A 27,431-nucleotide genomic window follows, 5' to 3' on the forward strand; every position below is an offset into this window, starting at 1 on the left:
ATAGAATATTCATCAGTTCTCCAGGTGTGTCCTTTCAGGGTCCTGGTCTCCACTGATTGGCTAGTGCCCAGGTAAGGGGTCATTAATCATTGGAGTTGGTCCTGATGTCAGCCATGGCATCACTTGTCTGATTTTGCTGCTTTTCTGAGCCTTAGTTCAAACACAACTAAGACTTAGAGGTTATGCCTGGGGGTTAATGCTTAAAAGAGTGGTCATGCAAGAACCTACATGGAAGTTGCATGAGGCCACTCTTCTCCTTGTTCTTCCTCTAAGGGGTACTAGCAACATGCCAGGTGAGGAAAGGGCAAGGGCGGGTATAAACCACATGATCATCAATATGCTAGTGGAGGAAAGGTCACCCTGAGGAGCAAGGCCCTTATTTTTCTAGTTTTTCCCATTGCTAAGCAGTCAGGGCTTTCTGTGCCTGGCCCATTGTCCTTCCTCTGTTCATGTCTGTCTAACTGCCTACCACTGAATCAGCCTTAGTATAAGGGTGTATAAAGGATGTGGGGCAAACTGAAAGCAAATTTGGTACAGATGGCAACATCTGGGGAGTATGGGGAGCTGGCTGCAATAGCAGTATGTAAGGTTTGGTGGGAATCTAGCTGCCTATCCCACAGACCCACAGACCCACAGGCCCAGAGGCCCACACAAACCATGGGGTATAAGCTGAGTTCCAACATTGAGAGTAGGTAGGGCCAGAAGGAGCCAGACCCATCAACTGGCTCCCCAGCAGCTAGCTGAGGCTCAGGACTGTGTGTCAGATCTCTTGTGGGGTGGGGCTGGTAGAGAGACCAAGGACAGTGGCCCCATGCACAATGGCTAGTCAAGAAAGTCGGGGGCAGTGTGAGGTCGGAGGGTCCTGCAGCGTCAAGAGTTCGGTTCACTGCCAGCCCAGTGCAGCGCACACTGTTTGCAGTGCCCCCTCACTATCTGATGAGGACAGAACCGCTGGTGCCCTGTCAAGTTTGAGTCACATTGATTCCAGAACTAGACCAGGTTAGACAGGCAGGTCTTTGACCATTCTTGCTGACTGAGACAGGCTTGGGACAGGCATGGATTGACAAATAGCTAGCTTTTCCTTCACCCGTGTTTTAGATGGCCATGTGTTTTTTTTTTTATATTGTGTACATACCACATGCTTATGGCTCACACAATTTGCATTTGTATAGACCTGGTAAAAGCAAAAGTCTCCTAAAAACCACTTTAGTTTTTCTGATATGACTGAGAACTCATTGATGGCAAAAGCCTGAGTGGGAGCACCCTCGTTTTTCTTAAGCTCCCTTTCATGTACAGGTATAAGCACCTAAACAGAGCTGCAGACCCCTTCTCCCCTACCCCCCAGTTCAGGGAGCAGATTTTGTGTTCATGGTCAATGAAAATCAAGGTTGCTTCATGGAAACAGAGGGGCTCACCTTCTATTGGTCCTTGAATGTTGCTAAGTGCTTTCATTGGCCAGTTTCCCCTCATTCCCTGGGCCCTGCATTCCTAACCTTTTAAGGTTTGGAGTTCTTTGCTTCTAGGCCAGTGCCCAGTCCCAACTGATAAGTAAAAAACAGAGTCTCTTAGACAACACCAGGCAGCCTATCTTCTTGGAAAAACATTAAATGACATTCAACTCTAAAAAGCCATCCCTAAAATTCTAACAGCAATAAGCAACTCCACCTACCTAGAAGAGGCATTTGATCAGACCAGAAATTGGAAATCGTGAAGAGCTTGTGCTTCCCAATTCCCACGTCTTTAAACAAAGAGAAAACTACTCCCATGCCTCCTGGGGACTGATGTGAGAATGAACTAATTAGAATGATCATGATGCACTTTGCCAGTATAAACGTGAGCTGCCAGTGGTCATTATCGCCAAGGAATCTGGCCCATTTCCTCCTCTTCCTGTGGTTACAAATACAGAAAGCTTATTAGCAGAGTCTGGTAGCACTGATAAATGGGCTGTACCATCTGGATTCTGGCTCTCAAATCCTGGGCTGAGGATTATGTCCTCTCTTCTCTGGGGACATTTCAAGGACAGACACTGAAGAGAGAGGGTTAAGGAGTCACATCTGCCCTGTTTTCTGCTTCTCCATGTTCTTACATTGCTGGCAAAGCCCCTGTTGCTGGCCTAGAGCAAAATTCAGATATCACAAATAAATGAGTTCTGTGCCAGACACTGGGCATCTTTTCTCATTTAGCTTTCCAAAACATTACCAATTTGGTATTGTTATTATCATCATCAGGGTTGTATAGATGAGAAGATTGAGGTTCAGAGTGGTTAAGTCACACAGCTACTAAACTGTTCCACTGAAGCCATCAACACTGGAGACTGATTCACCTTGTTCTCATTCTCAGGGCCTTTCATGGCTGTGACCGTGGAATGCAGCATTCTAATAGTAGAACTGTAGGCAACAGCCACTGAAAGACAGAGGTGCCACTTTGGAATATTTTGCTGGCTCTCTAAATCCTCTCTGCCTATATTGAACCTGATCCTGACTGCTAGTTGGTTCTTTTGTTTTGGGGTTTGTTTGTTTGTTGCCCAATACTTGTCTTCCCAAATTGGATTCCAGGGAGTCCCAAGTATCTCAGGATGAGACCCATTAGGAGATTTTTCCCCACCATGGTGAGGCCCAGTGTGCTGGGCTGGGCATGGAGAAAACATGCCTCATATCTTGATGCAACTTGGCACCTGAGGCCAGCTTCTAATGCTAGTAGTCCGTGGGTTTTCCCAGTCAGTTCAAATTAGGAGAGCAGTATACATGAGGAAGAGACGAGGTGAGAGAGGAAGCTGTGAGTGTCAGGAGGAAAGGATTGCTGGCATTGCTATGCAGAAGAATTCAATCTGAGGATTCTTGGGTCCAGCCAGGAAGTGGCCAACAGCTTTCTTTGTAGGTCCTCAATACCAAAACAAAGTCCAGTTTCTGAGCTATCCAATCCAGACCTGCTTGTGCAGAGTGTTTCAGTGCCATTAATACTTAATTGTCCTTAACTATGCCCTTCACATTCGTGATAATAACAACAATAATAATAGGTAACGTTTATTGTGTGACTACTATGTATATATACGGCAGACACTCACTCATCTGAACACTTTATGTGGATTAACTCACTCAATTCTTACAACTTTATAAGGTGGATACTATTTTATCCCCATAATATATGAGGAAGTGGAGACACAAACAGATTAAGTAATTTTCCCACACTTGGGTTCAAGGAAAGGTAGTTAATAAGATGGGATACAATCCAGAGTATGGGGAGGCAGGGGTAACCCCATGAAAAGACAAAAGACCTGTCATCCTGGGGAGAAAGGAGCTCATGGAAAGGACATACAGATAGCTGTTGGAGAGAAGGGCAGAATGAGAGTTCCCATACGATGGCCACCACTTTCTCAGAATTAGGAAGTTGTATTCTCTTTTTTTTTAAATTATTTTAGAGGGAGGGTAAGAGTGAGAAAAATTTATTTGTTGTTCTATTTATTGTGTATTCATTGGTTGATTCTTATATGTGCCCTAACCAGGGATTGAACCCACAACCTTGGCATTTCGGGATGATGCTATAACCAGCTGAGCTACCTGGCCAGGAGGCAGTATTCTCTTGCTTGAGGAGGGGCAACATGATCTCACCACAGTCTTGGGGAGAGTGCTGATGCTCTGTCTCCACTGTTTGCTGGCAGACTGAATAACTCATCCAGGTATGGCGGTGGGGATTTATTTCTCCTCAAGAGTGCAGGAGAAATGTCATCAGCATTTCCTCCAGGTAACACCAGGGGGCGCAGCAACTTGTTTCTGTCTCTGGCTTCTTGGACTTTTCCTTGATCTCTGTTGGAAAAGTAGAGAAACGCCTGATTCCCCTAATGAGATAGTTGAGATGTTCCTGGTAATAGAACACAGAGTCCTTGCATGTAGAATTATATTGAAAATTGACCTGACAACTAATTTTTATCTGCTGACTCAACAGATCTTCCAGCAAGGGAAGGTTCTGCTGTGGTCCATGGCAAGGTAGACTGGCAGCAGAGTGGTTGCAGGGTCCTCAGCAGGTGTGCAGTGGGCTGCACAATAATGGGAGACTAGGACAAACTTGATTGTCCAATATCCTGATGTGGGGGGTTAGGGCTGCTGCCTACAGTTCTGCAAACTGTGCCCTGCTTTAGGATGCCCAAGTGATTGAAGACTGAAATCCAGCCGGAGCTCTAATAGCCAAGGTGTATGTCCCAGCACTACTTTTTCCTAATTTTCCCAAAGATGTTGTAGCTCTCCAGTCGGTGCATTCAGCAGGAGGAGGCACCTTGCTCAAACTCTACAGAAGCACCTTAAGAGCTAGCAGTGCCCAATGGAAATGAGACCCCTCCTCCTTCTGTATTCTCTCTGCTGCTCACTTTGCTTCAAAGCAGCCTCCCTATACCAGTGTCTACTTGTGCAGATTTTCATTTTTTTAAGGCTGTTTCCTGCCTGAGCCTCCTGGCTGTTTCCTCTTCCTGAAACCTCACTTCTCTCTGGCTGCATTGCTGTTGGTTGTGCTGCCTCCATCCCAGCCCTCAGCGTCTAGCTCAGGCAGCAGGGAAAATTCACTATAAAGGCTGCAAGTGTCTGCTTTGGCACATCTAAACCTTGTCACTTGAGCGATCAAGGTGATGAAGAGCTGGGGATACTCAAAGCTCCTCCCTTCCACCTTGCCAGTCAGTGCTCCCTTTCACTCACTCAATGCATAGTGAGTATCTACTATGTGCCACACACTGTTCTAGATACAGGGAACACAGCAGTGAAGGAAGCAAGCACCAAATCCTCCTGGAGTTTATGTTCCAGTCCTAGAGAGATTATGGTCACTTTGATGTCACTGTCCTTCTCTCCTGGTCTAATGCTCTGAAAGCTCTCCTCTCCCTCCCCTCTGGATGAATCCTCCTGGTCTCTGGCTAAAGCTGAGCCGGACACTTTGTGCCACTTGGACACCCTGAAACGATGAGCTGTTTCTCACGTGGAGAACATATGTGTAAATTTCACTTTCCGAGTACCTTCACATCTGGGCCTGGCAAAAGCTCCAAATCATTGTTTTCCACCTTGGGTCATTTTCGTGCGTGACTCATTTATTGTTTTCTTGATTGAAAGCCAGTGAAAAGCTGGGTCTGAACAGGAGTGGCAGTGAGCCCAGGCTCTGTGGTGTGGCATTTATTAGGAGCTGTAGGGTCATTTTTCCTGTTATTTTCCCTGATTGTGGCTCTGGTGTCCTTCAGTAGGGGGTCTGTGGGCTTCTAGCTGCTAGATGTGGTAATGGCCAGCTCTTTCTTTTCTCCTTTACTTCCTTTTATTTATTTTTTTACTTAAAAATACTTTTTAAAAAGTCAGAGGATAATGTAGCAAATGCTTTTATACCCTCCACTGAAAATGAACAAACATTAACACTTGCGTTGTTTGCCTGAGATATTTCTTCCAAAATAACACATTACAGATACCACTGAAGTCCCTGTGCTATCTTCCCCAGGTCTGTGGTCCACTGTCATAACCATGATATGTATTCAGGCCATGTTTATATGTCCATAAATGGTATGTAGTAGTTTTTGTAAATAGAACATTTGCCATAAGTGATACTCTATGTAAATAACTCTAAATTTTGAGGGGGGTTTTGCTCAGCATTATATTTTTGGTCTCTATTCCACTTACAGATAGAGATGTAAGTTGTACATGTTAACTACTGCATGGTATACCATCATTTGAATAAGAAAATTTGCTTCTATAATTCCCTAGAGATAGACTAGCACCAAGTTCTAGAGTAGAAATATCTCTAGAGATTTTCAAAAGAAACCCTAGACAGGGTTGGGAATGCACATGCTTTCGAAGGTTAGGAAGGGCAGGGACATTTTTGTGTATTTCCCCACACAGTTAGAAATTTTCAACTGTATGTACCTAGAAGTTAGATTTCTGGATTGAGGGGTATGTGTAGATATTACGAAACTGCTCTTTAAGATGGCTGGGCCAATTTACAGTTTACTAGCAATTTATGAAAGAATCTATTTCATTGCCAATTTTTCACTCTCTGTCTTCCTACTCCATTCTCATAGAGGCCTCTGTCCCAGACACTGTCATACTAACTACATGATCATTTCCTACCCCACCCTTCTCCCTCTTATTTCTCCCACATCACTGCCAGGTCAGTCTTAGTTACAGTCTCCTTCTCTACAACATGTCCCCGAGTATTCCTCCAGCCAGGATGTAAGGCTCTGCACAGGGTGGACCTCGGCAACCTTTCCCATGTAATCTCTTACCATCTCCTACCGCAGTCTTCCACATGCAGGCCTCCAATTACCTACACCTTTGCTCACAGTTGCCATTCTCAACAACTAGCTACAGTGCTCATTTCTATCCTTGAAAAACCTCATTTATTCTTCAAAACTTGCCTTGATGACACCTCTGAATGCCTTCCCAGATACCTCCAGGAAAAGTCCCCTCTTGATTTCCACTGCACTTGATACAATATCTATCCAAGCAGCTTGAACAAAATCAGACATAAAGCCTCTTGACTGTCATGCTTGGAAAGGAAGTTTGGCTAACATGGATCTTGTTCCTTTTGATGCTTACAACTTCTTTAATAAAGTAAACAAATATTGTATATGGCTAGCTCATTCAGGGCCAGGCACTGAGCAGTGGCTGAGCCTGATCAGACCCCTGCCTTCTGGTACTCCCAGTGTGATGGGACAAAGAGCAACATGCATGACTGTCATCTTCTGAGAAAGTTGGCTCAATTCCCAATCTGTGTCCCCAGTGCCTGGAACTGAGTAAGGATGAGGGCAAGCTTGCTGGTATGAAAGATCAGGCACTGAAAGCCTTGGAGAGTTGAAGGGGGAGAAGCATGTCTTAGTTAGGTCACAGAAGTGCCAGGAGGCTTCCAAGTCAACCTCTCTGGGAGTGGCCTGAGAGGCCACATGATATCTGGAAGATGGCTAGGGGTCTCAACTGAAGGAGGTGGGTTTGAGGCTGCAAGAGGGGACGGGGTCCTGTGGTCTGTCCCACCCCTGCCCCTCCTGGTCCACCTTCCCTGTATCTCTTCCATTCCTCCAGGAGCACAAGGCACTCTCACTTGCCTCTCCAACTTGAAGTGATGGCCCTGGTAGATTCAAAATGGTTTCCTGTGTGTTAGGAGGGAAGGCCCCCCTCCAGGTTGCAAATGGAAAAGGCAGCTAGTAGCCTCTCCTGAGCTACACACCTCTCAAGGCTTTCATTCCATGCTGCTCAGACAACAGAGCTGGGAATGAGTCTCCAACTTGTTCCCCACAGTCCTTGTGCAGACACTCCATCCCCAGGCCGCTAACCAAACAGGAGAATTTTCTCTCTTATTAACACCTGCTGAAAGCAGAGCTGTGGTCTGGCCTCGTGTCCTCTGCAGGAGGAAGCTCGATTCCCAGTTGCAAAAGGCAGCAGGGATCTGATGAAAGCCTTTCCTGTGGGAAAATATTTCCTGCCATTGCCCAGGCGGGTTGGCACCTTATTTAAACAGCCATAACAATGTGTCCCAAATTGGGGAAGGGAAGTGGAAAACAATACCCCTCCATGTTGAGAAGAATGTAATGGTCAGAACTGAATGTGAACTCTGTCTCATTAGGATTTGAGTATAGCAAACCAAGAATTAGGAACCCGTTCTTTAGTCAGTCACTTTTCCCACACAATCCAGGCTTCTGAGCCATTTCTTCTGAGTTTAGGGGTCCATCTCCTCTCACTCGATTCTTGTGATTCTTGTGATAACTTCCTGACCAGTTTGCCTGCCTCCACTCTCTCCCCCTCCAGTATTCTCAGTTCTGGACATAGAGCCCTCAGTGGCCATGACACAATGTCCCAAAACGTGGACCTGCCTCCCCCCTCACACATACTGACATTAATTGGAATGCCTTCAAGATGCATGGAAGAACTTTTCTTCTTTTTTTTTGAATGCTTATGCATTTATTTTTATATGTTTTTCTCTATATTTTTATATAGAGAAAAGTATAAGCAACCCCTCAAGTCCATGATTTCACAGAGGTGCCAATGCTTAGGATGAAGCTGAACTTCAGTAACATAGACTGGCAGTGCTGAGGAGAGACTGGGAGATCATCACGCCCGCTCACATGCCTTTGCCTTCACTTCTAATTCTCATCTCCTCCCTTACTACATCTCTGCCAACTGAACTCCTACTTAACCTTCAAAATCCATCTCAAAATCTGCTTCCTTCACAAGTTGCAAACTATCTCCTTCAGTAGACTGGGAACTATCTTTAATAAGCTCCTCATTTGGGGGTTTATTCCTCCACTTCTATCTTGTGCTAGCACATAATAGGTCTCAGGCAATGTTTATGGGAGAAATAAATAGCTCTGCCAACTACAGAAACACAGAATAGGTCTTCTCCCAGGCAAGTCTCTTGCTGGCTGCTTAGGAATAGGGACTCCACCTAAGGACTTGGTCATCATCAAGATAGCCTCACAGACTCTTCCATAAGGCCTCATTGAGCATCTTCTTACTCTGGGCCAATGTGCTCCATAGCCCTCTTGCAAAGGAGATGCTGCAATATGTTCTCTGCCATACCCCTCTCTCTACTATGTATGGAAAGCAGAGCCTTCCTGCTTGCATAAATCTAATACAGGTGCCAGTACATTTTGATGGGTTGTTCTAAATTGCTTGCTTTTACATGCAATACACTTTAGAAGACCCCACCCCCATCTGTCCAGTGCAATAAGCAGGACATTTTCAAAGTCTGTCCTTCCTAGGCCGCTTTTGCAGTTCTCCGAGCTGATCCAAATTCTAGTATTCTTTTTTTTTTTTTTTTTGTATTTTTTTTTTCTGAAGCTGGAAATGGGGAGAGACAGTCAGACAGACTCCCGCCTGCGCCCGACCGGAATCCACCCGGCACGCCCACCAGGGGCAAGGCTCTGCCCACCAGGGGGCGATACTCTGCCCCTCCGGGGCGTCGCTCTGTCACGACCAGAGCCACTCCAGCGCCTGGGGCAGAGGCCAAGGAGCCATCCCCAGCGCCCGGGCCATCTTTGCTCCAATGGAGCCTTGGCTGCAGGAGGGGAAGAGAGAGACAGAGAGGAAGGAGGGGGGGTGGAGAAGCAAATGGGCGCCTCTCCTATGTGCCCTGGCCGGGAATCGAACCCGGGTCCCCCACACGCCAGGCCGACGCTCTACCACTGAGCCAACCAGCCAGGGCCTCTAGTATTCTTAATAGCTTCTTTTTCAGAGAATGGCATACTTTTCTGGTCTCCTCTCAAGCAGAATTGGTTTTTCTGATTATAAAAAAAGTAAAACATGTGTCTTTTACTTACTGGTAAAGAGTTTATTACTTAAAGCTCTTTATATAATAAAGATATAAACCTTTTTCTCTCACGCTAAAAAATATTTGTCTTTCCCTGTTTTCTATTTTGTCTGTGGTTTGGGAGACATTCATCAACCTGGCTTCATTCTAGTTCTGGGCTTCTCCCTTCCAGCCTCCATGCAGCCCCGCACCTTGTGCCTAAGACACCTTTCTTCAGTTCAGGCTAAAGCCAAAACAGTCAATTAAGCTAAAGCTTTAGCCTGACCTGTGGTGGCGCAGTGGATAAAGCGTCGACCTAGAAATGCTGAGGTCGCCGGTTCAAAATTCTGGGCTTGCCTGGTCAAGGCACATATGGGAGTTGATGCTTCCAGCTCCTCCCCACCTTCTCTCTCTGTCTCTCTCTCCCTCTCTGTCTCTCTCTCTCCCTTCTCTCTCCTCTCTAAAATGAATAAATAAAATTAAAAAAAATAAAATTTTTAAAAAACACTAAATAAGCTAAAGCTTTAGATGTTTTAATGAGGCCAACCCTTTCCCTGCCAATGCTCTAGTTACTCTTTCAGCACCTTTGAGAAAGGACAGTCCAGTGTGATCTTTCCCTACTTCTTAGCACCTGCGAGGGAGGGAGAAAAAGAAAAGTGAGAATTAACTTCTCAAGTATTATAGGGTACCTTGCTGTCACTCCACCTCCAGTCTATACTTTTCATCTCTTTTCACCAACTACATTTTCAATTAGGTCCAAATCCAGTGCCCCTCATTAAGGGCGATCCTTGAGCATCTATCTCAATGCTCAGGCCCCAAATGAAATCATGCGGCCAGCAGCCAGAGCTCCCCCAGCAATTGCCATGCCTGACTCCTGCCTCTTCTCAGGCGAGCAGGCACCGTTGCCATGGGAACTCCAGCACTAAATTGCTTTGACGAATATAGCCTAGAAATCAATTGACCTACAGTTAGGTTTTTGTTGTTTTCTCAAAGTACCTTCTGCCAAAGTCTTGCCTGTCCCTCTTGAGGATTGAGTCTGAGAGAGATTTAAGGTAGCTTATGAAGATACACCCAATAGTTGGAGAGAGCCTAAATTAGATGTATGAGAGAAAGGTGAGGCAAGGAGAGAACAAGGAGAACTCAATAAGTCCTAATAGAAAGTGAATATAAGGAAGTCCTTTCTTGATAAATGTGAGTCTCCAATTCTTTCATGGCAGATAACAGAACAGGAGACATGATCAGTTATAAGATTCACAGGAGCCCTGGCTGGTTGGCTCAGTGGTAGAGCGTCAGCCTGGCGTGCAGTAGTCTCAGGTTCAATTGCCAGCCAGGGCACACAGAAGAAGCGCCCATCTGCTTCTCCACCCTTCCCCCTCTCTTTCCTCTTTGTTTCTTTCTTCCCCTCCTGCAGCCAAGGCTCCATTGGAGCAAAAAGTTGGCCCGGGCGTTGAGGATGGCCCTATGACCTCTGCCTCAGGTGCTAGAATGGCTCTGGTTGCAACAGAGCAACATGCCAGATAGGCAGAGCATCACCCCCTGGTGGGCATGCCGGGTGGATCCTGGTCGGGCACATGTGGGAGTCTGTCTGACTGCCTCCCCATTTCCAACTTCAGAAAAATACAAAAAAAAAAAAAGATTCACAGGAAAAAGCAAATCAATTGCTTAATAAAAGCATGAGTGTTCCAAATCTTGAGATGAAAAAATCAGCTTTTTTTCTGGAAAATAACAAAAATCTCTTATGGCTAAGGGTCAAGGAGGCTTACTTTTCTCTGAATTCCCTTTTGTACTCTCTGAATATTTCTGCCATGTGTATACATTAGCTATTCAAAAATATTTTAAATATGAGTAATACACATACACACAACAGTGGTTAGAAGGTGGAGAAAGGAAGAAAAATTTCAATGTAGAAAATCCAACACAACCTTTCTGCAAGACAGTGTGTTTCAAAAGCCTTTAAAATGTGCCTATCTTTCACCTGTCAATTATATTTTTAGAGATGCATGCTAAGGAAATAATCAAATGAGTGCCCAAAGATTCTTGTACAAAGATGTATGTCTTTGGTAATGGTGTGGAAAGAAAGGGAAAAAATTCTAAATGTCCTGAAATAAGGAACTGGTTAACTAAGTTACAGTGTCTCACAGTGGGGCACTACAGAACTGTTGAATGATCTCCCCAACTGCACTAGTACACTCTCCTGGCAGCTGTATCCTCTTTAATTGCCTTTATCATGCTCTATTTTATCTGTTTTTGCATGCTTACTTTAAGACCCACCCCCCCACCCCACCCCACCCCACCCCCACACACAACTGGCAGGTCTATGAGGATACTCCTTACAGTATCCTAAGTAACTTCTAAGGTTCTTGGCACATAATAGACGCTCAGCAAATATTTGTTGACTAACTGACTGAATAAATGATGAAAACTCAAGGCAGTTTTCCTCCCATCCATCTCAAATGTTCCTCATCTCCAACTGGGCCTGTACATACTTGTACTTGTCTCTAATCTCTGTGGCAGCTGCTTCACATCTTCCCCAGCTCTTCAAGCCCTGACTACATACCACCTCTTACTTCTAAGCAATGATCTCATCTCTTACTTCTCAGAGAAAATAGGAGACTGCACATGGGAGCTCCTTTCATGCCCTCCTCTACCTTTCTGGGCCTTATTCTGTAAGCTTCCAAACCAAGCCAGTGCTAACCCAAGCTAGTGCAGATCGGGGGGATAGACAGGAGGAAAAAGCAGATATTCCTCGTTCCTGTCATCATCAGAATCCTTAAAAGAGTAAAATATTTTCTGCCTCCTATTCACTCTGTCCTTATTTGCACTCAAGGGTGCAGTGAAATATACTGATCTGCTGTATTAACTATCGATTCAAGACCTTTAAAAAAATTTTTAGTCTTATTTTATTTTTCTGTTTCATCTTAAATCTCCACTTCCATCCCTTCTCAGTGGTATGTGTTGGTATGTGTTCTTGAAAATACAGATGTCTCTGAAAAAATATTTAGTGTTTTATGTATATATGTGCTTTTAATTCACTTAAGTAGAGTTGAGAAATAAATCATATTCTATTTCTCTTTTCCCTCAATGCTTTGTTTTTTAGTTCTGCCCATGTTGCTGTGTGCACATCTAGTTTATCACCTCTGACATGGCATACATCTGTCACATTTTACTTGTCCATTCCTCTAAGACTGGGCATCTTGGTGTTGCCAACTTCCTGTGACCACAAATAATTCTGCAATAAATCTTATTTAACTTGCCCCTGTGGACCTGAGCAAGAATTGCTCTGAACAAGCGGTTCTCAAAGTAGGATCCACAGACACCCCCTAGGAGCTCCTGAGACCCTTTCAGGGGTGCGCAATGTCAGAGCTATTCTCAAGATAATACTAACTCATTATTTGCATTTTTCACAAGGTTGCTGTTGGCACCAAGGGCAAAACTGCTGGCACCTTAGCGCAAATAAAGGCAGTGGTAGTAACCTGTCACAGTGGTCACTGCACACTTGACCACAGGGTCACAGATGTGAAAAGGGCGGTCTCAGTGAAGAGTGGCTTTGACGTGGCAGTAAAAACTGCTTGTCTCACTGGTCTGCACCCTTGAGCCCAGCGCGTTTGGGTGTGTGAGACCAAGCGCATGTTCCCCTACAGGGAAACTTCAGTATACCGGAAACAATGGCTGACGGGCAGAGTGTGTATCCACACGTGGGCACCTGGCAGGCATTGTCTCAGAAATGAACTGAGTGAGCCTGTCGCTTCAGCAAAAACAGTTGACACTTTGTCACCAGAGATCGAATTTGAGCTTTCAGGTGACAATTAGAATTATGGAAAGCTTATTGCTGATACCATGGGCTTGACAGCTTCTTAACACTCGAAGGCTTCCTTTGGCTGCCCCTTAATTTTTTTTCTTTTTTTTTCATTGATTTGAGAGAGAGAGAGAAGAAAAAGGGAGAGAGAGAAACATTGATTTGTTGTTCCAGTTATTTATGCATTCATTGGTTGATTTGTGTATGTGCCTTGACTGGGGATTGAACCCATAACTGTGGCATATCCAGTGATGCACTAACCAACTGAGCTTCCCAAGCCAGGACTGCACCTTAATTCTTTATGACCTATTGAGATTATCAAGTTCCTCTTCCAGAAAATTCCAATGTCAGCGGTGCCAGCTTCTGGCCTGGATTGCTAAAGCTGTATGCATGAAAGCCTGCACTGTCTCTGTTCCCTAAGATGCCAGAGTGCCTTGGTCTACATGTCAAGGAGCTTCATAAAAGTATTGCATTAATGCATTAGGAAAGCTGTCACTGCAGACCTAAGAGGAGATCCAAAATGTCATGACACAAAGATTAAATATTAGTGCTCCCTGGTCTCCCATTCTCCCACTCAAACTGGACCATCATATTCACTCTGGCTTTGTATACTACTGACAGCTGGTGACTGCTCCATTTCTTTCTCCAGCCCTGACCTCTGCTGAGCCCCAGACTGCATATCTCTGCTGCCTCCTGAACAGCCCCTCCCAGAGGCCCCCACACACACAGTCCCTTCCCTCCCTGCACCTGCTTCTCTTCCAGTGCTCCTTAACTTGGATAATGCAGAGCCCATTCTATTCTCTGTCCCCACCACTGTCTGTTCTGTGTACTGTCGCTTCTCTCAAGGCAGCTCCTCATCAATTCTACCTACTCCCTTCCACAGGTCCCGGCTGGTCTTCCTAGCTCTCTCCAGTCAGTCTTCAACATTGCAGCCCTCACGTTGATCTCCCATTCACTTTTTCTACTAAAAGCTTCCGTGGTTCCCATTACTGTAAAGATAAAATCCACACTTACCATGATACTTAAGTCCTTCATTGTCTGGTCTCCACCACCTCACCTTCTACCTCACTATAGTAGATCACTCTTTTCTCCCAAACACCAGGTATCTTCATACCTTATGGGCTCTTGATCAAAACATCCTCTTTGCCTACAATGTCTTCTTTCCAAACCTCGTTTTACTGTAAATGCTGCTTCATTCTTTAAGGACTAGCTTAGAATCACTTTTTCCTGGTGCCCTCCCCTTCCTCTAGCAGAAAGAATTCAACTTCAGGTGTCAGCAACAGCCAATTAGTGAATGATTGGGGAATGAAACTAAATTGTATCAAATGAGGGCTGGAGCCACTGAGATGCCAGAATGTTGGCCGGTCCCTAAAGGAAATAATCTTAATTATAACTAAAATGTACTGAGCATTGATGTAAAGCTAGTGGGCATGGCCACCAACACAGCTGCCCGACCCATGCAGGTTCGCATTGGATTCGGACAGATGGTAATGAAACAATGGAGCCACAAACTGGTGGGCCATTAGCTTTAATCCTAGCTTGCACCTGGCGGGCAAGTAAAAACACACACTGGGCTCCAAAACCCACTCATTCAGTGCTCACAAAGCTACTGACTTATCTGAGTTTCCTAGAATCAAAGGTGTGTAGCTCACTAGCCACATTCTCCTTTGTTCCCCATCTCCTTCTCTCTACACAAACTCTGCACTAACTGGCTTCTCTTTCAGCACTCCGCCATCTTGGCTGCCTCTCCTCTCCTCCACGTGGCCTTACTCTGCTGTCTGCTCTCTAATGCTAACCTCAGGAACCAAGAGAGCAAGCTCCCAGTCTGCCCCACTTTATAGTGCAGAAATCAAAACCTTTAATCCAATATACGAAATAAGGAAGTCTCTAATACAAAGTCACAAATCTGAGGCATGATGGGATTGTGCCACCCCACATCAAAAAGGGTGGGAAAGGCTTAGTCCTAAAACCAAGCCCCAGTCTACAAGGATCCTGCCTGCCCACAGCCCGCCCCCAACACACATTAATATCTCTTGGGCAACAGCTTCCACGTGGACAGCGCCATCCTCAACAAAGTGTGCATAATATATCCTATCTGCCCAATAATTGACTGTGCATCAGAACTTGCTCCATGCACTTTATATGCATTCTCATTCCATTCCTCTAGCCCTCTAGCAAACCCTAACTAGCACTATCCTCATTTAGAGATGGAGGAACTGAGGCCTTCAGAGATGTATCAGTGGCTGCTGGTCTTTACTGATTGGTAGTTTGTTGATCTACTGCAGAACACTTTCTTACCATACATAAGTGGCAGTGTAAGAACAGCACCTAGAATTTTGCAATTGTGTGTGTGTCATTCACAGAGGGGTGAAAGGATACATTTGACTTCAGAAGTACGAGGCTATGTGGTGAAGTGCAGAGACTAGCCTGAAGTGTAATGCCACATCTTTCTAGCTGTGTGACCTTGAGTCAGGGAAACAATGCTCTGACTGTAGTACCACCAAGGTTGTCCAACCTTCAGCAAGTCACTTTTCCTCTCTGGACTTTGATTTCTTCTTATACTTGTAACACAAAGGAGTTTTGTTTTACAGGATTGATGTTTCCATTTGTTGCTCATTATCCAGCCACTCAGAAAAGAAAGAAAGAAAAAAATCCACCAGGAGAAAATCAGGAAAAAGGGTCAGGTCATGCCATCCTGGGGTACTTTGGAGTTAGGCATATCTGGCAACAGGAAATACTTCTTGAAGACAAGGCTGTGGACCTCAGTAACCTGGAAGAGAGCTCAGGGCTCCTCATCCACATACACAAAAACAGCTCCTCCACCCTCTGGGAAATGCCCCCACAGTCTTGGGCCTCTCTGAGGCAGGCCTTGAGCTGATTCAGGCGCCCAGCTGCCTGTTGCCATGGCAACGGTCCAACGTGCTTTGCATAGTGGCAGGGATGCTAGGCTTTGCTAACAAAGTGCTCTGTAAAGGACTTCATGTCTTTGGCACGAACAATTTTGCCTTCTTTTTCACACAGATAACTATGGGGGCTTTGAGGGACTTGGCAAGGCACTTCCCCATCTTGGCTTGTGCCCCTGGGATTTCCTTGAAGGCACAAGTTGGCAGCTTTCTGTTTTTCTATTTCCAAATATATCCTCACCTCCTCCCTCCTGTCCACTCCCCCTACAAAGGAAAGAATGGTTTTTCCCTTACTTAGAGATCTGGTGAGCTCAGCGTGTTTAGGAAAACAGGACAAATGGACTGTTTTAATCACTTCTATATCCTTGGCTGGTTCTTAGGTCAAATAGTCTTCAGTGTCTTTTTCTCTGTTCAGGATGTGCAGTGATTTTCAGGATTGAAACAAGAAGACACTGTATTGTCCTGGTGAACAATTCCCTGGAGCAGGAAACATAATTAGAATTCTGAGTAGGATGGAAAGGAAGCGAGGCAAACCTGGATGAATCCTGTTTTTATCACTTACAAAAGCTGTGTGATCTTGAACAAGTTATTTAACTTTCTGTGGCTTCGGTTTCCTATTGGTGCCACAGGGATGATGATAGTGATCTTTCAAGGACGTTATAATAGGTTTGTTACAGAGTTTAAATACAGTGTGTCCGTAAAGTCATGGTGCACTTTTGACCTGTCACAGGAAAGCAACAAAAGACGATAGAAATGTGAAATCTGCACCAAATAAAAGGAAAATCCTCTCAGTTTCTGTTGGATGATGTGGCAGCATGTGCGCATGCGCAGATGATGACGTATCACCGTGTATACAGCAAAGCAGCCCATGGCCATGCCAGTCAAGATGTGGATGGTACAGAGGAAAGTTCAGTGTGTTCTGTGGCTCGCTAAATTCGAATCCGTGACCAAAATGCAACGTTTATAACGAAGCGCCACCACATAGGAATAACATTACTAGGTGGGATAAGCAGTTGAAGGAAACTGGCAGTTTGGTGGAGAAACCCCGTTCTGGTAGGCCATCAGTCAGTGACGAGTCTGTAGAGGCTATACGGGATAGCTACCTAAGGAGCCCTAAAAAACCTGTGCATGAGCCCACATTGAACTGCACTAAATAGGTATGAAACTGGGAGAGTTTTCCTTTTATTTGGTGCAGATTTCACATTTCTATCGTCTTTTGTTGCTTTCCTGTGACTGGTCAAAAGTGCACCATGACTTTATGGACACACTGTATATCTTATGCTTGCTTGTTACTCAGTTTCCATTGCCTTGAGCCTGGTTCATCATTTCTTGCCCAGACCAGTAGGATAGTCTCCTGACTTCCCCATTTTTTCTTGAATCTCCTCCAGTCCATTGTCCACATAGCACACATGGTGGTATTTTTAAAAAATTAAATCAAGCCCTGGCCAGTTGGCTCAGTGGTAGAGCGTCGGCCTGGCGTGCAGAAGTCCCGGGTTCGATTCCCAGCCAGAGCACACAGGAGAAGCGCCCATCTGCTTCTCCACCCCTCCCCCTCTCCTTCCTCTCTGTCTCTCTCTCTTCCCCTCCCGCAGCCGAGGCTCCATCATTGGAGCAAAAGATGGCCCGGGCGCTGGGGATGGCTCCTTGGCCTCTGCCCCAGGCGCTAGAGTGGCTCTGGTCGCGGCAGAGCGACGTCCCAGAGGGGCAGAGCATCGCCCCCTGGTGGTCAGAGCGTCGCCCCCTGGTGTGCGTGCCGGGTGGATCCCGGTCGGGCGCATGCGGGAGTCTGTCTGACTGTCTCTCCCCGTTTCTAGCTTCAGAAAAATACAAAAAAAAATTTAAATCAAATCCCACCACTCCTTTGCTTAAAACACTCAAATAATGTCCCATTGCACCTAAAATAAAATCCACCCTCACCTCCTCTACCTTAGACATGCTGGCCTTTTTTCCATTTCTTAAAAACATCAAGATCCTTCTCACTTGTGGACTTGGCACTTTCTGTTCCCTCTGCTGGCTCCTTGTCATCCTCAGTTCTTAGCTCAAAGAGATCATTGCCAATCACTTATCCAAACTAGCTAACTGCCCCCAACCCATCACTCACTGTCATATCACCATATTGATTTCCTTCATTGCATTTCTGTCTACACAGCAAAAGCTAGCCTTAGCTTGGTTATTACTGGGTATGGTTATTACCTGTCTCCTCTGGCTGGGCTGTAGGTTCCTCGTGTCTGTCCTGTCCATCTCCATCTCCCAGTATCCAGCACAGGGCTTAGATAAAATAGACTCAATAAAATCCATTGAATGACTGAATGACTAAGGCATGAGAGCACTGGGAACAAGGTCTAAAACATAGTTGAGCCTGACACATACACATCTCTTTCTCTGGCTTTCTTCTGTCATCACACTGGTGGTTCACTAGTCCTATGGTTTCCAAAGTGATTGCATAATCTACTAGGATGCAGGAATAAAATATTAATATTCCTATTGACATTCATTTTTATCATATCATAATTTACATATTTGTTTATATATTATAATTTATAAAATCCATCAGTATAGTATTACATGTATATCATTTATACATAAATATCCATATGTCAGAGGATAGGCTCAAAAATACTGAGACATCACAGCTGGTGGGATGTGAACTGGCAATTGTTGGCAGCCTGTTGACTACATACATATAGGTTGAACTGGGCCAGTCTAGAGGTTTCTCGGGTTGAGTGCCTTGGGGGCTGCAGTAAGGGTGGCCAGTGCACATACTTCAGTTCTCCACCACTCCCTTGTTGCTTCCCCCAGCCCACTTCACAAATTTCCTCTCCCTTTCCTAACTCTCAAAAGCTATGCATTTCCAACTGTGGCTAAGTTTTCCTTTATAAGTCTATAGGAGCCCTTCTACTCTAGAACTTGGTGCTAGTCTATCTCTAGGGACAAGGATATGAGAAAAATTGTGACCTAGGAGCCCTCTGAGGACAGCAGCTGGGGCCTCTTATTCTTGTGTCCCTGTACATAAAATAGTGCCTATAACAGAACTAATGATCAAATAATTCAAGCATGTACTTGTTGACTAATATCAGTACATAGGATAAGCTCTCTGTGAATGTGTGAGCTGAGAGGACCCTCAGGGTATAATTGGGTCCATATATTTCAATGCTTGAGTGGAAACTAAATGAGGGTCAAAGAGGCCCAGGACCCACACAAGATTACAAAGCAGACTGTCTCCTGTGCTGGCATCTCTGCTAAACCTGTTGGTTTTACGCTAATTTATGATGCAGTTCTTGGCTGGTTCCACCCCCATGGCCTTGGTATTTGTCTACTTCTCATCAGAACCAATTCTCAAAAGGCACTCTGACTTTTTTACTTGGACAGGGCCAAAGAAGAAAACATGCCCCAATTCACAATTTCACAGCCCCCTGCCTTCCCTAAACTTACTTTCTATTCGTGTGTACTCCCATTACTTGGATATTAATAGCATCATTTCCCTTCTAGACACTTGGGTCTCAAATACAAAGTGTTCAACTCCCCTTGAGTGAGGGCTTCCTATGTGTGTTAACTGCTTTTTTAAAATTAGACCTTTTTTTTTTTGGATGATTGCATGCACATCAAAAAGTACATATCAAAAATGTATGCTTTGATGAATGATTTCAAACTGAACACACTCATGGACCCACTATCCAAGACAAGAAGCCAAGCTTGACCAGGACTACAGAAGCCCTCTGCAGGGCAGTTTTTAGCTATCATTACATATCTTCTCGCAACTGCCTTGTAGAAAGTTGTTAACAGTTCAGTCCACTTTACAGACAACAAATTATTTTTCTTTAAACCAAGTCATTTAATTCAGTTTTGAATGACACACTTTATGCACTAGTTTTTCTCCTTTAATTATTATTAGAGTCTAATATATATTGGAAAAATAATGGCTATTAAACTTAGAAAGCTCATCCATCTGTATCTAAAATCCTCCCTCATACCATGACCTCATGCACCAATAGCAAATGTGTACCACACTTTGTGGAGCATTGTATGTATTGTGTTGTGAGAATAAACACAGGAGAAGGCTGTTTATATTTGGAGAGATAGGAAAAGGCTTGAAGCAGGATGAGGAGGCATGTGCAGTCAATGTGGCATTCATGAGGAAGATATGGCTATGCAGAGCTGAGTTTGCTTCTGGGTGCAAGGCTGAGAGAAAACCTCAAGGAGGAGGAGGCTGGGTCTTGAGAGCTTATATGACTTTTCACAAACTGAGATGGAAATGGAAGAAAAATCATTCCAGACAGAATAGAAAACACACAGCACATATTTGGGGCTGGAAGAGAAGTTGGTGCTTTAGGCTTGAGGGGTTGTGACTGAAACGCAGATTGGACCGTATCTTAATACTTGAACTGCCAAGGGACAACTTCTAGTTGGCTACAGCTTGCTGGAGTCAGAGTAGGAGCTGTGTATTAAAATTCACTTTTCCTTATGAAACCTATACCTGTAAATTCCCCACCCAGAGCAGAATGTATGTGGGTCATGGCAGATGGGACCAGCAGTGACAAAGAACTGAGTTTAGAGTCAGCCTAACTTGGGTTCTAGTCCTAACCATGACACTTATTGGGTTCAACTCTCTTCCTAACTCCATTTTCTCATCTGGAGAATGAGTCCTAAAAATCTGCAGTCACATGGTGACTGTGAGGAGTAAACAAGAGCATGACTGAAGTGACAAACTGGCTCTTGTCTCATCTCTCAGGCTCCAGAATACAGTCTAGAGATAGTACTGCCTTTTCTTCCCTTTCTCCAGACCTGAGTACAGCTGGACATGGCTGATGTGGTAACAACAATGAGACTTAAATGCTATTCATTTGGGAAAATGGACCCCAGAGTTACTTACTTTAGGTCTCAGACTTCTCTGTTCCTTATCTAAGGTACCAAGTTGGGTGAGTGGCTTGCTGAATAGTGGGCTCTGACCCTCTCTCTTCAATAGACACAGATGTTCTTAGCTGGTTCATCTTGTACATGTGCCAAAAAGTAAGTCTTTCCTCCTGAACTCCACAGGAATCTTCCTTGGATCCTACAGGGGATCTAAGCCCCTCCCAAAACCGCTGCACCTCAGCTGGCCCCCACTCTCCAGCACAATGCTCAGTGCAAAGAATAGTTAGTTTAGCACCTTTCCGTGGTCAACACAGCTACCACCAGCACCACACACAGCCAGATATCCACCTGAGAAGTAGAAATGAGGGTGAACATTTTGAGAGAATTCTTAGGTTGGTGCAGGCATGAGGACCAAGTATGTAGAGTTTTTGGAAGAATTGTCAAGGAGCACAAGAGAGAAGGAAGAGGAAGAGGAAGAGGAAAGAGGTCGACATGAGCAGGGCAGCCTGCCCCGTGCTGATTTGCCAGCGAACACTAACTGAGATACCTCTGTGCCAGGCCTTGTGCAGAGCATACGTAAAGACTCAAATTCTGACCCTTCCCTCAAGAAACTCAGATGCTGTTGGGCTATAGAAGATTCATGAGTGCATGAAAGATTTCTAACAAGTTCAGGACAGCTATGGCCAGGCACAAATGACTGATTCAAACAGCTAGGACTGAAGGTACCTGCAAGAGAAAATGAGCCCTTCAGAGTGGGGATGGGTGGAGAAAGAGCTTTGAGGAATTGTAGGATTTGGGAACAGCATGGAGAGATAGTGAGAAGGGGATGAGAAACACTTTTTGGCAAACACCTACTGTAAGCCTGGTACTTGCAAGTTAGAAGTTTCCATAGCCCATTATACAGGTGAGGAAATGGAGGATGGGGAGATTAAGTATCTTTGCAGGATCACACAGGTAGAAATGGCAGAATGAGCATTTGAATCCAGATTTCTCTGACTCCAAAGTGTTTTCCAGCTTGCTTTACCCTGGAGTGATAAATCATAAGGATGAGGTAAAGAACAGAATGGGTAGCCCATAGAGTGAATGAGCAGAGGGGTTTACTGCAGAGAATAGGTAAAGAAGGTGAAGAGATCTGATGAGGTGGGTTCTGAGTATCAGCTAGAGAACTTAGACTCACTAGACACTTTTTTTAATAATTTTATTTTTAATGGGGCGACATCAATAAATCAGGATACATATATTCAAAGATAACAACTCCAGGTTATCTTGTCGTTCACTTATGTTGCATACCCATCACCCAAAGTCAGATTGTCCTCTGTCACCTTCTATCTAGTTTTCTTTGTGCCCCTCCCCCTCCCCCTTTCCCTCTCCCTCTCCCCCCTCCCCCCGTAACCACCACACTCTTATCAATGTCTCTTAGTCTCACTTTTATGTCCCACCTACGTATGGAATAATGCAGTTCCTGGTTTTTTCTGATTTACTTATTTCACTTCGTATAATGTTATCAAGATCCCACCATTTTGCTGTAAATGATCTGATGTCATCATTTCTTATGGCTGAGTAGTATTCCATAGTGTATATGTGCCACATCTTCTTTATCCAGTCATCTATTGACGGGCTTTTTGGTTGTTTCCATGTCCTGGCCACTGTGAACAATGCTGCAATGAACATGGGGCTGCATGTGTCTTTACGTATCAATGTTTCTGAGTTTTGGGGTATATACCCAGTAGAGGGATTGCTGGGTCATAAGGTAGTTCTATTTTCAGTTTTTTGAGGAACCACCATACTTTCTTCCATAATGGTTGTACTACTTTACATTCCCACCAACAGTGTATGAGGGTTCCTTTTTGTCCACAGCCTCTCCAACATTTGCTATTACCTGTCTTGTTAATAATAGCTAATCTAACAGGTCTCACTAGACACTTTTAACAACACATCACTGGAAGGTTCCAAGCAATGGACTGCTGTGATTTGGTTTATGTTTATAAGAGCTCACTCTGGCTGCTGTGTGAAGATTAGATTTTAGGATGCAAAGGTGGAACCAACGAGCCCAGTGAAGAAGATGTTCACTTTAGTGGTCTAGGAGAGAGATAATGGTGGCTGAGACCAGAGTGAGGGAAGTGGAGATAACAATGAGAAGTTTATCTAGGAGGCAGTTCTAAGGAATAACATAGGACTCATACATAGCTAGGGTAGGCAGAGGAAAGTGTTAACAATGTCTAAAGGCATTCCCTACTTACTTCAGATAATAAAAAGGAATATGATGGAGAAGGTACTGAATTTGGAGACAGACAGCTAGGGGTTCAAATCCTTGTTGTCCCATGTACTGGTTAAGTACATTTTGTGAAAAAGTGTGTAATCCCCAGTGGCAAACAGAATAGGGAGGCCCAATAACAAAAGATGCCAAAGCAGCTACTGGCCGTGGCCACAGGGACACTGGTGACTATGTGAGAGGAGCTCCAGTTTGGGGTAAGGCACAAGGTGAAGACTCCACTCTGAGAAGCTCAGACAACAAGAGGAGAGAAGAAAATGATAAGATGGAGGGGCACAGGAAGAAAGGAGGGGTTCTGTGTCTACTGTTCTCTTTTGGTGTTTGTTTGTTTACTATGGGAACCCCTTGAACACAGGTACTGACCTTTAGAGAGCCATAACCAAGCTGCCTCCCCTTTCTCAGCCTCAGTTTAGGTATCTGTAAAGCCCGTTGAACAATGTACACCTTCTTACAGGGATGTTGTGATGGCAAATTTGTAATGATTACAGATCTGTAATGATGGCAAAAAAAACTGCTTCTGCAGTTCTGGTCAGGCTCAGTTTCTAGACCTAAGTAGTGGATACATCGGTGTATTCAGTGTCTGACCATTTACTCATTTCTCAGCCTTTACTTCCATCCCCTTACTTCCTATACACTTCCCAAATATGCCTATTCTTAGTCAAGCATTTTCTCTTGGTCCCAGGAATATAATCTGGGATCCCAGGTATACAACCCAATTGAGTTCAATTTTGTCTTGATTTTCAGGGAATCCGTACATAGCTTAGAACCATCTCAGGATGTCATGGTTCTGTCTCTTTCATCCTCTCTAAAATTTTTTTCAGTTCAGGTTGACAACTCTGAATTGATCCAGACTCATATCTAGGATCCATCACAAGTGGGTAAGAGGACAGGAACCAAACATTTCTAAAATCTCACTTTCAAGGTTTTTGCTGTGTTCATACACCTTCAAGATTTTTACCATATCTATAAATCTACTTTCCCAAAATGCTTCACTCTTGGCCCTTTGCACTTGCTGGGACCTCTGTTCCACAAGTCTTCTTTTCTGGCCTGTGGCAGATTACATTAAAGGCCTCCTACAACATTTTATAATGAGCTGCAAAACCAAGCATGCATCACACCATCCTGTGACTTCTCTGTGTGACTATCTGTCTCTGCTACTAACCTGGGGGTCCTCAAAGGCAGTGTCTACCTCCTGGAGTCTTGGTCTGGCGTGGAGGTGTACCTGAACCGATGTGTGGAATTGTTGAAGAAAATTGAAGAGAACTTTGACAGATGGGTGCCTGGCAGAAGTGGTTCTTGGCAGGAGTAATATCCCAAGTAATTAACAGTATGCCCTTTACCTTTTTGTGTCTGGTCAATTCTGTTTAATTTTCCATGGCCCAACCCAAGTGTCACTTCTTCTGAGATAGTATCTCCTACCCTTTCAGAATGAAGAATTTCTCTCTTGTGCTCCCACAATATGTGGATTCTTTCCCTGTTATAGCAGTGATCACACTGTACTGTCATGGTGTGTGGCTGTGTCAGTCACCCCTCTTAGGTGGGGACTTATACCTTTGTGTCTCAACACCTAGCCAAAGATCGATCTGGTCAGAACAGATCTACAAGAAGTGTTGAAAGAATGACTAAATGACTGGTTGGGTGAGTAGGTTGGTGGGTGGATGGATGGATGGATGGATGGATGGACAGGGGGATCTCACTTGAGACATTTTGCTTCAAAGCCAGAAAGCTCTGCTTTCTGGGTGGCACAGTGCCCATGTCTGCCAGGATGATGCTCTAGCTAGACCTGCACCAACAGTGCTCTGTTCTGTGACTATAGCAGACAGATCTTCTGTCAACATGAACAGGTATCAGATGACATTAGCGTTGGGCAGTATCAAATCTCTAAGTGAAATTACTAAAGATTGTCTAGCTTTGGCAGAGTTGATTCCAGGAGCCATGACCCTTCCTCGATGCCAGGCTATTGGAGCCAGAATGAACTGCTGAGCCAGCACAACCTGCCCTATGTCACTTATTCCACAGGGCTGCAGCACTTACAGTGAGAAGCTGCATGTGCACACATGTGTGTGTTTGTGTGGGGGGGGGGAGAGGGAGAGACAGCGTGTGGTGGATTTAGAGTGGAACTCATGGAAGTAGTCCTCTCATTGGCTACCAAGGGTCCCAGTTCCAGTCTGTAATTCTCTGAGCTGTCAGCTCTGCCATCCCTCAGGAAAAGCAAAGAAGGAAAGGGGGGGGTGAGTGCAGTGAGGCTTCAGGTGTGCCTGACAAGGAGGCAGGTGCGCCTGCATGTTGGGTGTACAAGTGACATCCTTCTGTGTTAGCTCCAAGCCTGCAGCCTGGCAGCCTCATGCTCTGCCCAGATTTCTCCAGGTCTCTGTCAAGACTGGAGCCCAGAGTTAATTGGCAGCTGTCACTTACAGAACTGGATCTGTCCCCCAGTGGAACAAGGAGCTGTGTCACTTAGCATTCTTGGGTAGCACATTCCTTCACTGGTTCCTGCCACACTCTGGATTAGGCTCTGTTATTGGCCCCTCACTCCTGCTAGCTTCTGCAGACGAGTGAGCGCGGCAGCAGAAATGACAGTGCTGAGAGCAAAGGCAGCCAGGGACAGTGAGGGCAGGCGAGTCGGGTCCCCGAGGGCTCTCGTGCTGGCCCTGGCAGCAGAGGCAGATGAGGCGGGGGCCACTCTTTCAGCTTGCTATGGTTCTTCTGGAACTGGGCTGTTCAACCTGAGTGGAGCACTAAGCAAGGGGGAGGGAGAGGGAGACACAGAGAGGAAGGGAGGAGGGAGGGAGGGAATAAGGGAAAGAGGGAGGATGGGAGAGAGAGGAAAAGAAGGAGAGAGAGAGAGAGAGAGTGAGAGAGAGAGAGAGGCTGAGAGAAGCTCCTAGCAGGCTATAGTCCAAGTGAGGGGGTCAGGTCTGGACAATTGTGTGCCAGGGGCACAAGTAGGATTTGGATGAGCCATATGTGTGAGAAGCAAAGCTGAGGTGATGTAAGCACCTGGGGAGGAGCACAGGCAAAGGAGGAGGAGGGGGAGGAAGAGGAGGAGGGGGGAGGAGAGGAAGGGGAGGAGGAGGAGGAAGAGGAGGAGGAGGAAAAGGAGGAGGAGGAGGAGGCTGAGACGGCGGCGGCAGCTACGGGGCGGCTGCCAGTCCAGAACAGAATGATGGGCAACTCTCACCACAAGCAACCGAGGAGTAAGAGCCAAAGCAGGATGCATTCAGCAACAGGTACTCTCTTCCTTTCCCTCCTTTTTTCGCGGCTCCCGGGCTCCCGCATGGAGGGCCTCCCCAGCTGCAGCTGCAGGGCCTATGACCCTTTAGTGTGACTCGAAGGGGCTGGCAGGGGGCGGGGAAAGAGCCCAAGGGAGATGCGGTGAACTCCCAGCTCCCCTGCTCTCGCGCCAGCCTGAATTGCATAAGTCAAATATTCCAGAGCTGGTAGGGGCCGGCGTCTTCACCAGCAACCCCACGCAGCCTCTGGAGGGTGGTTGGAGCATCAGGGAAGTGAGCAGCGTCCTGGAGACTGAAGTTTATTGCTAGGACTGTGCTTTCTGTCTGGATTCCGTAGGCAGAGAGACCTGGAAGCAGGCATGGCTTATCTTTTTTGAGCCTCCTTTGTTATTCAAGCCCTCATCTCCCGCAGCCCACCTCTCACCTACGCTGCACACACACCTACACCTCCTATGCTGCATGCATGGAATGAGCCAGATGAATCTGTTTCTTGCTGTGTAATGCCCTGCCCCCGCCTCCTGCCCCACCCCCGGCAGGGAACTCTCTCTACTGAATGGGTGACAGGAGCATGTGGCAGCATTGAGCTTGTTGCCCTCCTACCTTGGGTATGCCCCCCTGCTTTGCACCTTGATACTCTCCAGACATGGACTCGAGATACTGGCATAATTCCCTCTAACAAACCTTTCCCTAGATGCCAACAATATGGAAATCAGGGATACAGAATGTGGAGGCAACTTTTCCTGGCTTGCCTTCTTTGGCAGTGCAAGAGCATGTGGATGCATTTCTCCTGTCCCATTCACCCCTACCAATTCTTCCCTCGTGCCTGTTCTTTGACCACTGAAAAGCACCCTCCACTGCTGCCTCAGATCAGGATGCATGCACAGGTGTACTCTGCCAGGAGGACTCTTCTTGTTCTCGTCCCTTTATTTTTGATGGTGCTTCTTCTTTGCCCTTCTCAAAACCCCTCCTCATAGAGAAGAGTACTTGCTTGGTAGGACCTCACCCACCATTCAGGCTGGTAAGAATGAATAGAAATTTGTTGTCAAGTTTAACTCAAATTTACCATAAGAAAGCAACAAACAGATTGGCGTCTTGCCAAAAGTATGCCATGCTCAGGTCCAGATAGTTACCTCTGCCTT

At 45.5% G+C, this 27,431-nt stretch overlaps 1 protein-coding gene across 3 annotated transcripts in view; it reads left to right on the forward strand.

Annotated features, from left to right (window-relative positions):
* The window catches only part of NHSL2 (NHS like 2), a 313,489-nt gene that overhangs the window by 192,322 nt on the left and 93,736 nt on the right, over positions 1-27,431 (forward strand). The window contains exon 1 of one of the 3 annotated variants that reach the window (XM_066250282.1): positions 26,180-26,289. The exons of 1 other annotated variant lie outside the window; for it this stretch is intronic. In XM_066250282.1, the coding sequence (XP_066106379.1) occupies positions 26,223-26,289 (67 nt within the window). In that variant the 5' untranslated portion in view covers positions 26,180-26,222. Of the gene's footprint in view, positions 1-26,179; positions 26,290-27,431 lie in introns of those variants that run through there. One more of the 3 variants, XM_066250280.1, reaches the window with a different exon arrangement.

The sequence above is a fragment of the Saccopteryx bilineata genome, chromosome X (assembly GCF_036850765.1).
Source record: "Saccopteryx bilineata isolate mSacBil1 chromosome X, mSacBil1_pri_phased_curated, whole genome shotgun sequence".
NCBI lineage: Eukaryota > Metazoa > Chordata > Mammalia > Chiroptera > Emballonuridae > Saccopteryx > Saccopteryx bilineata.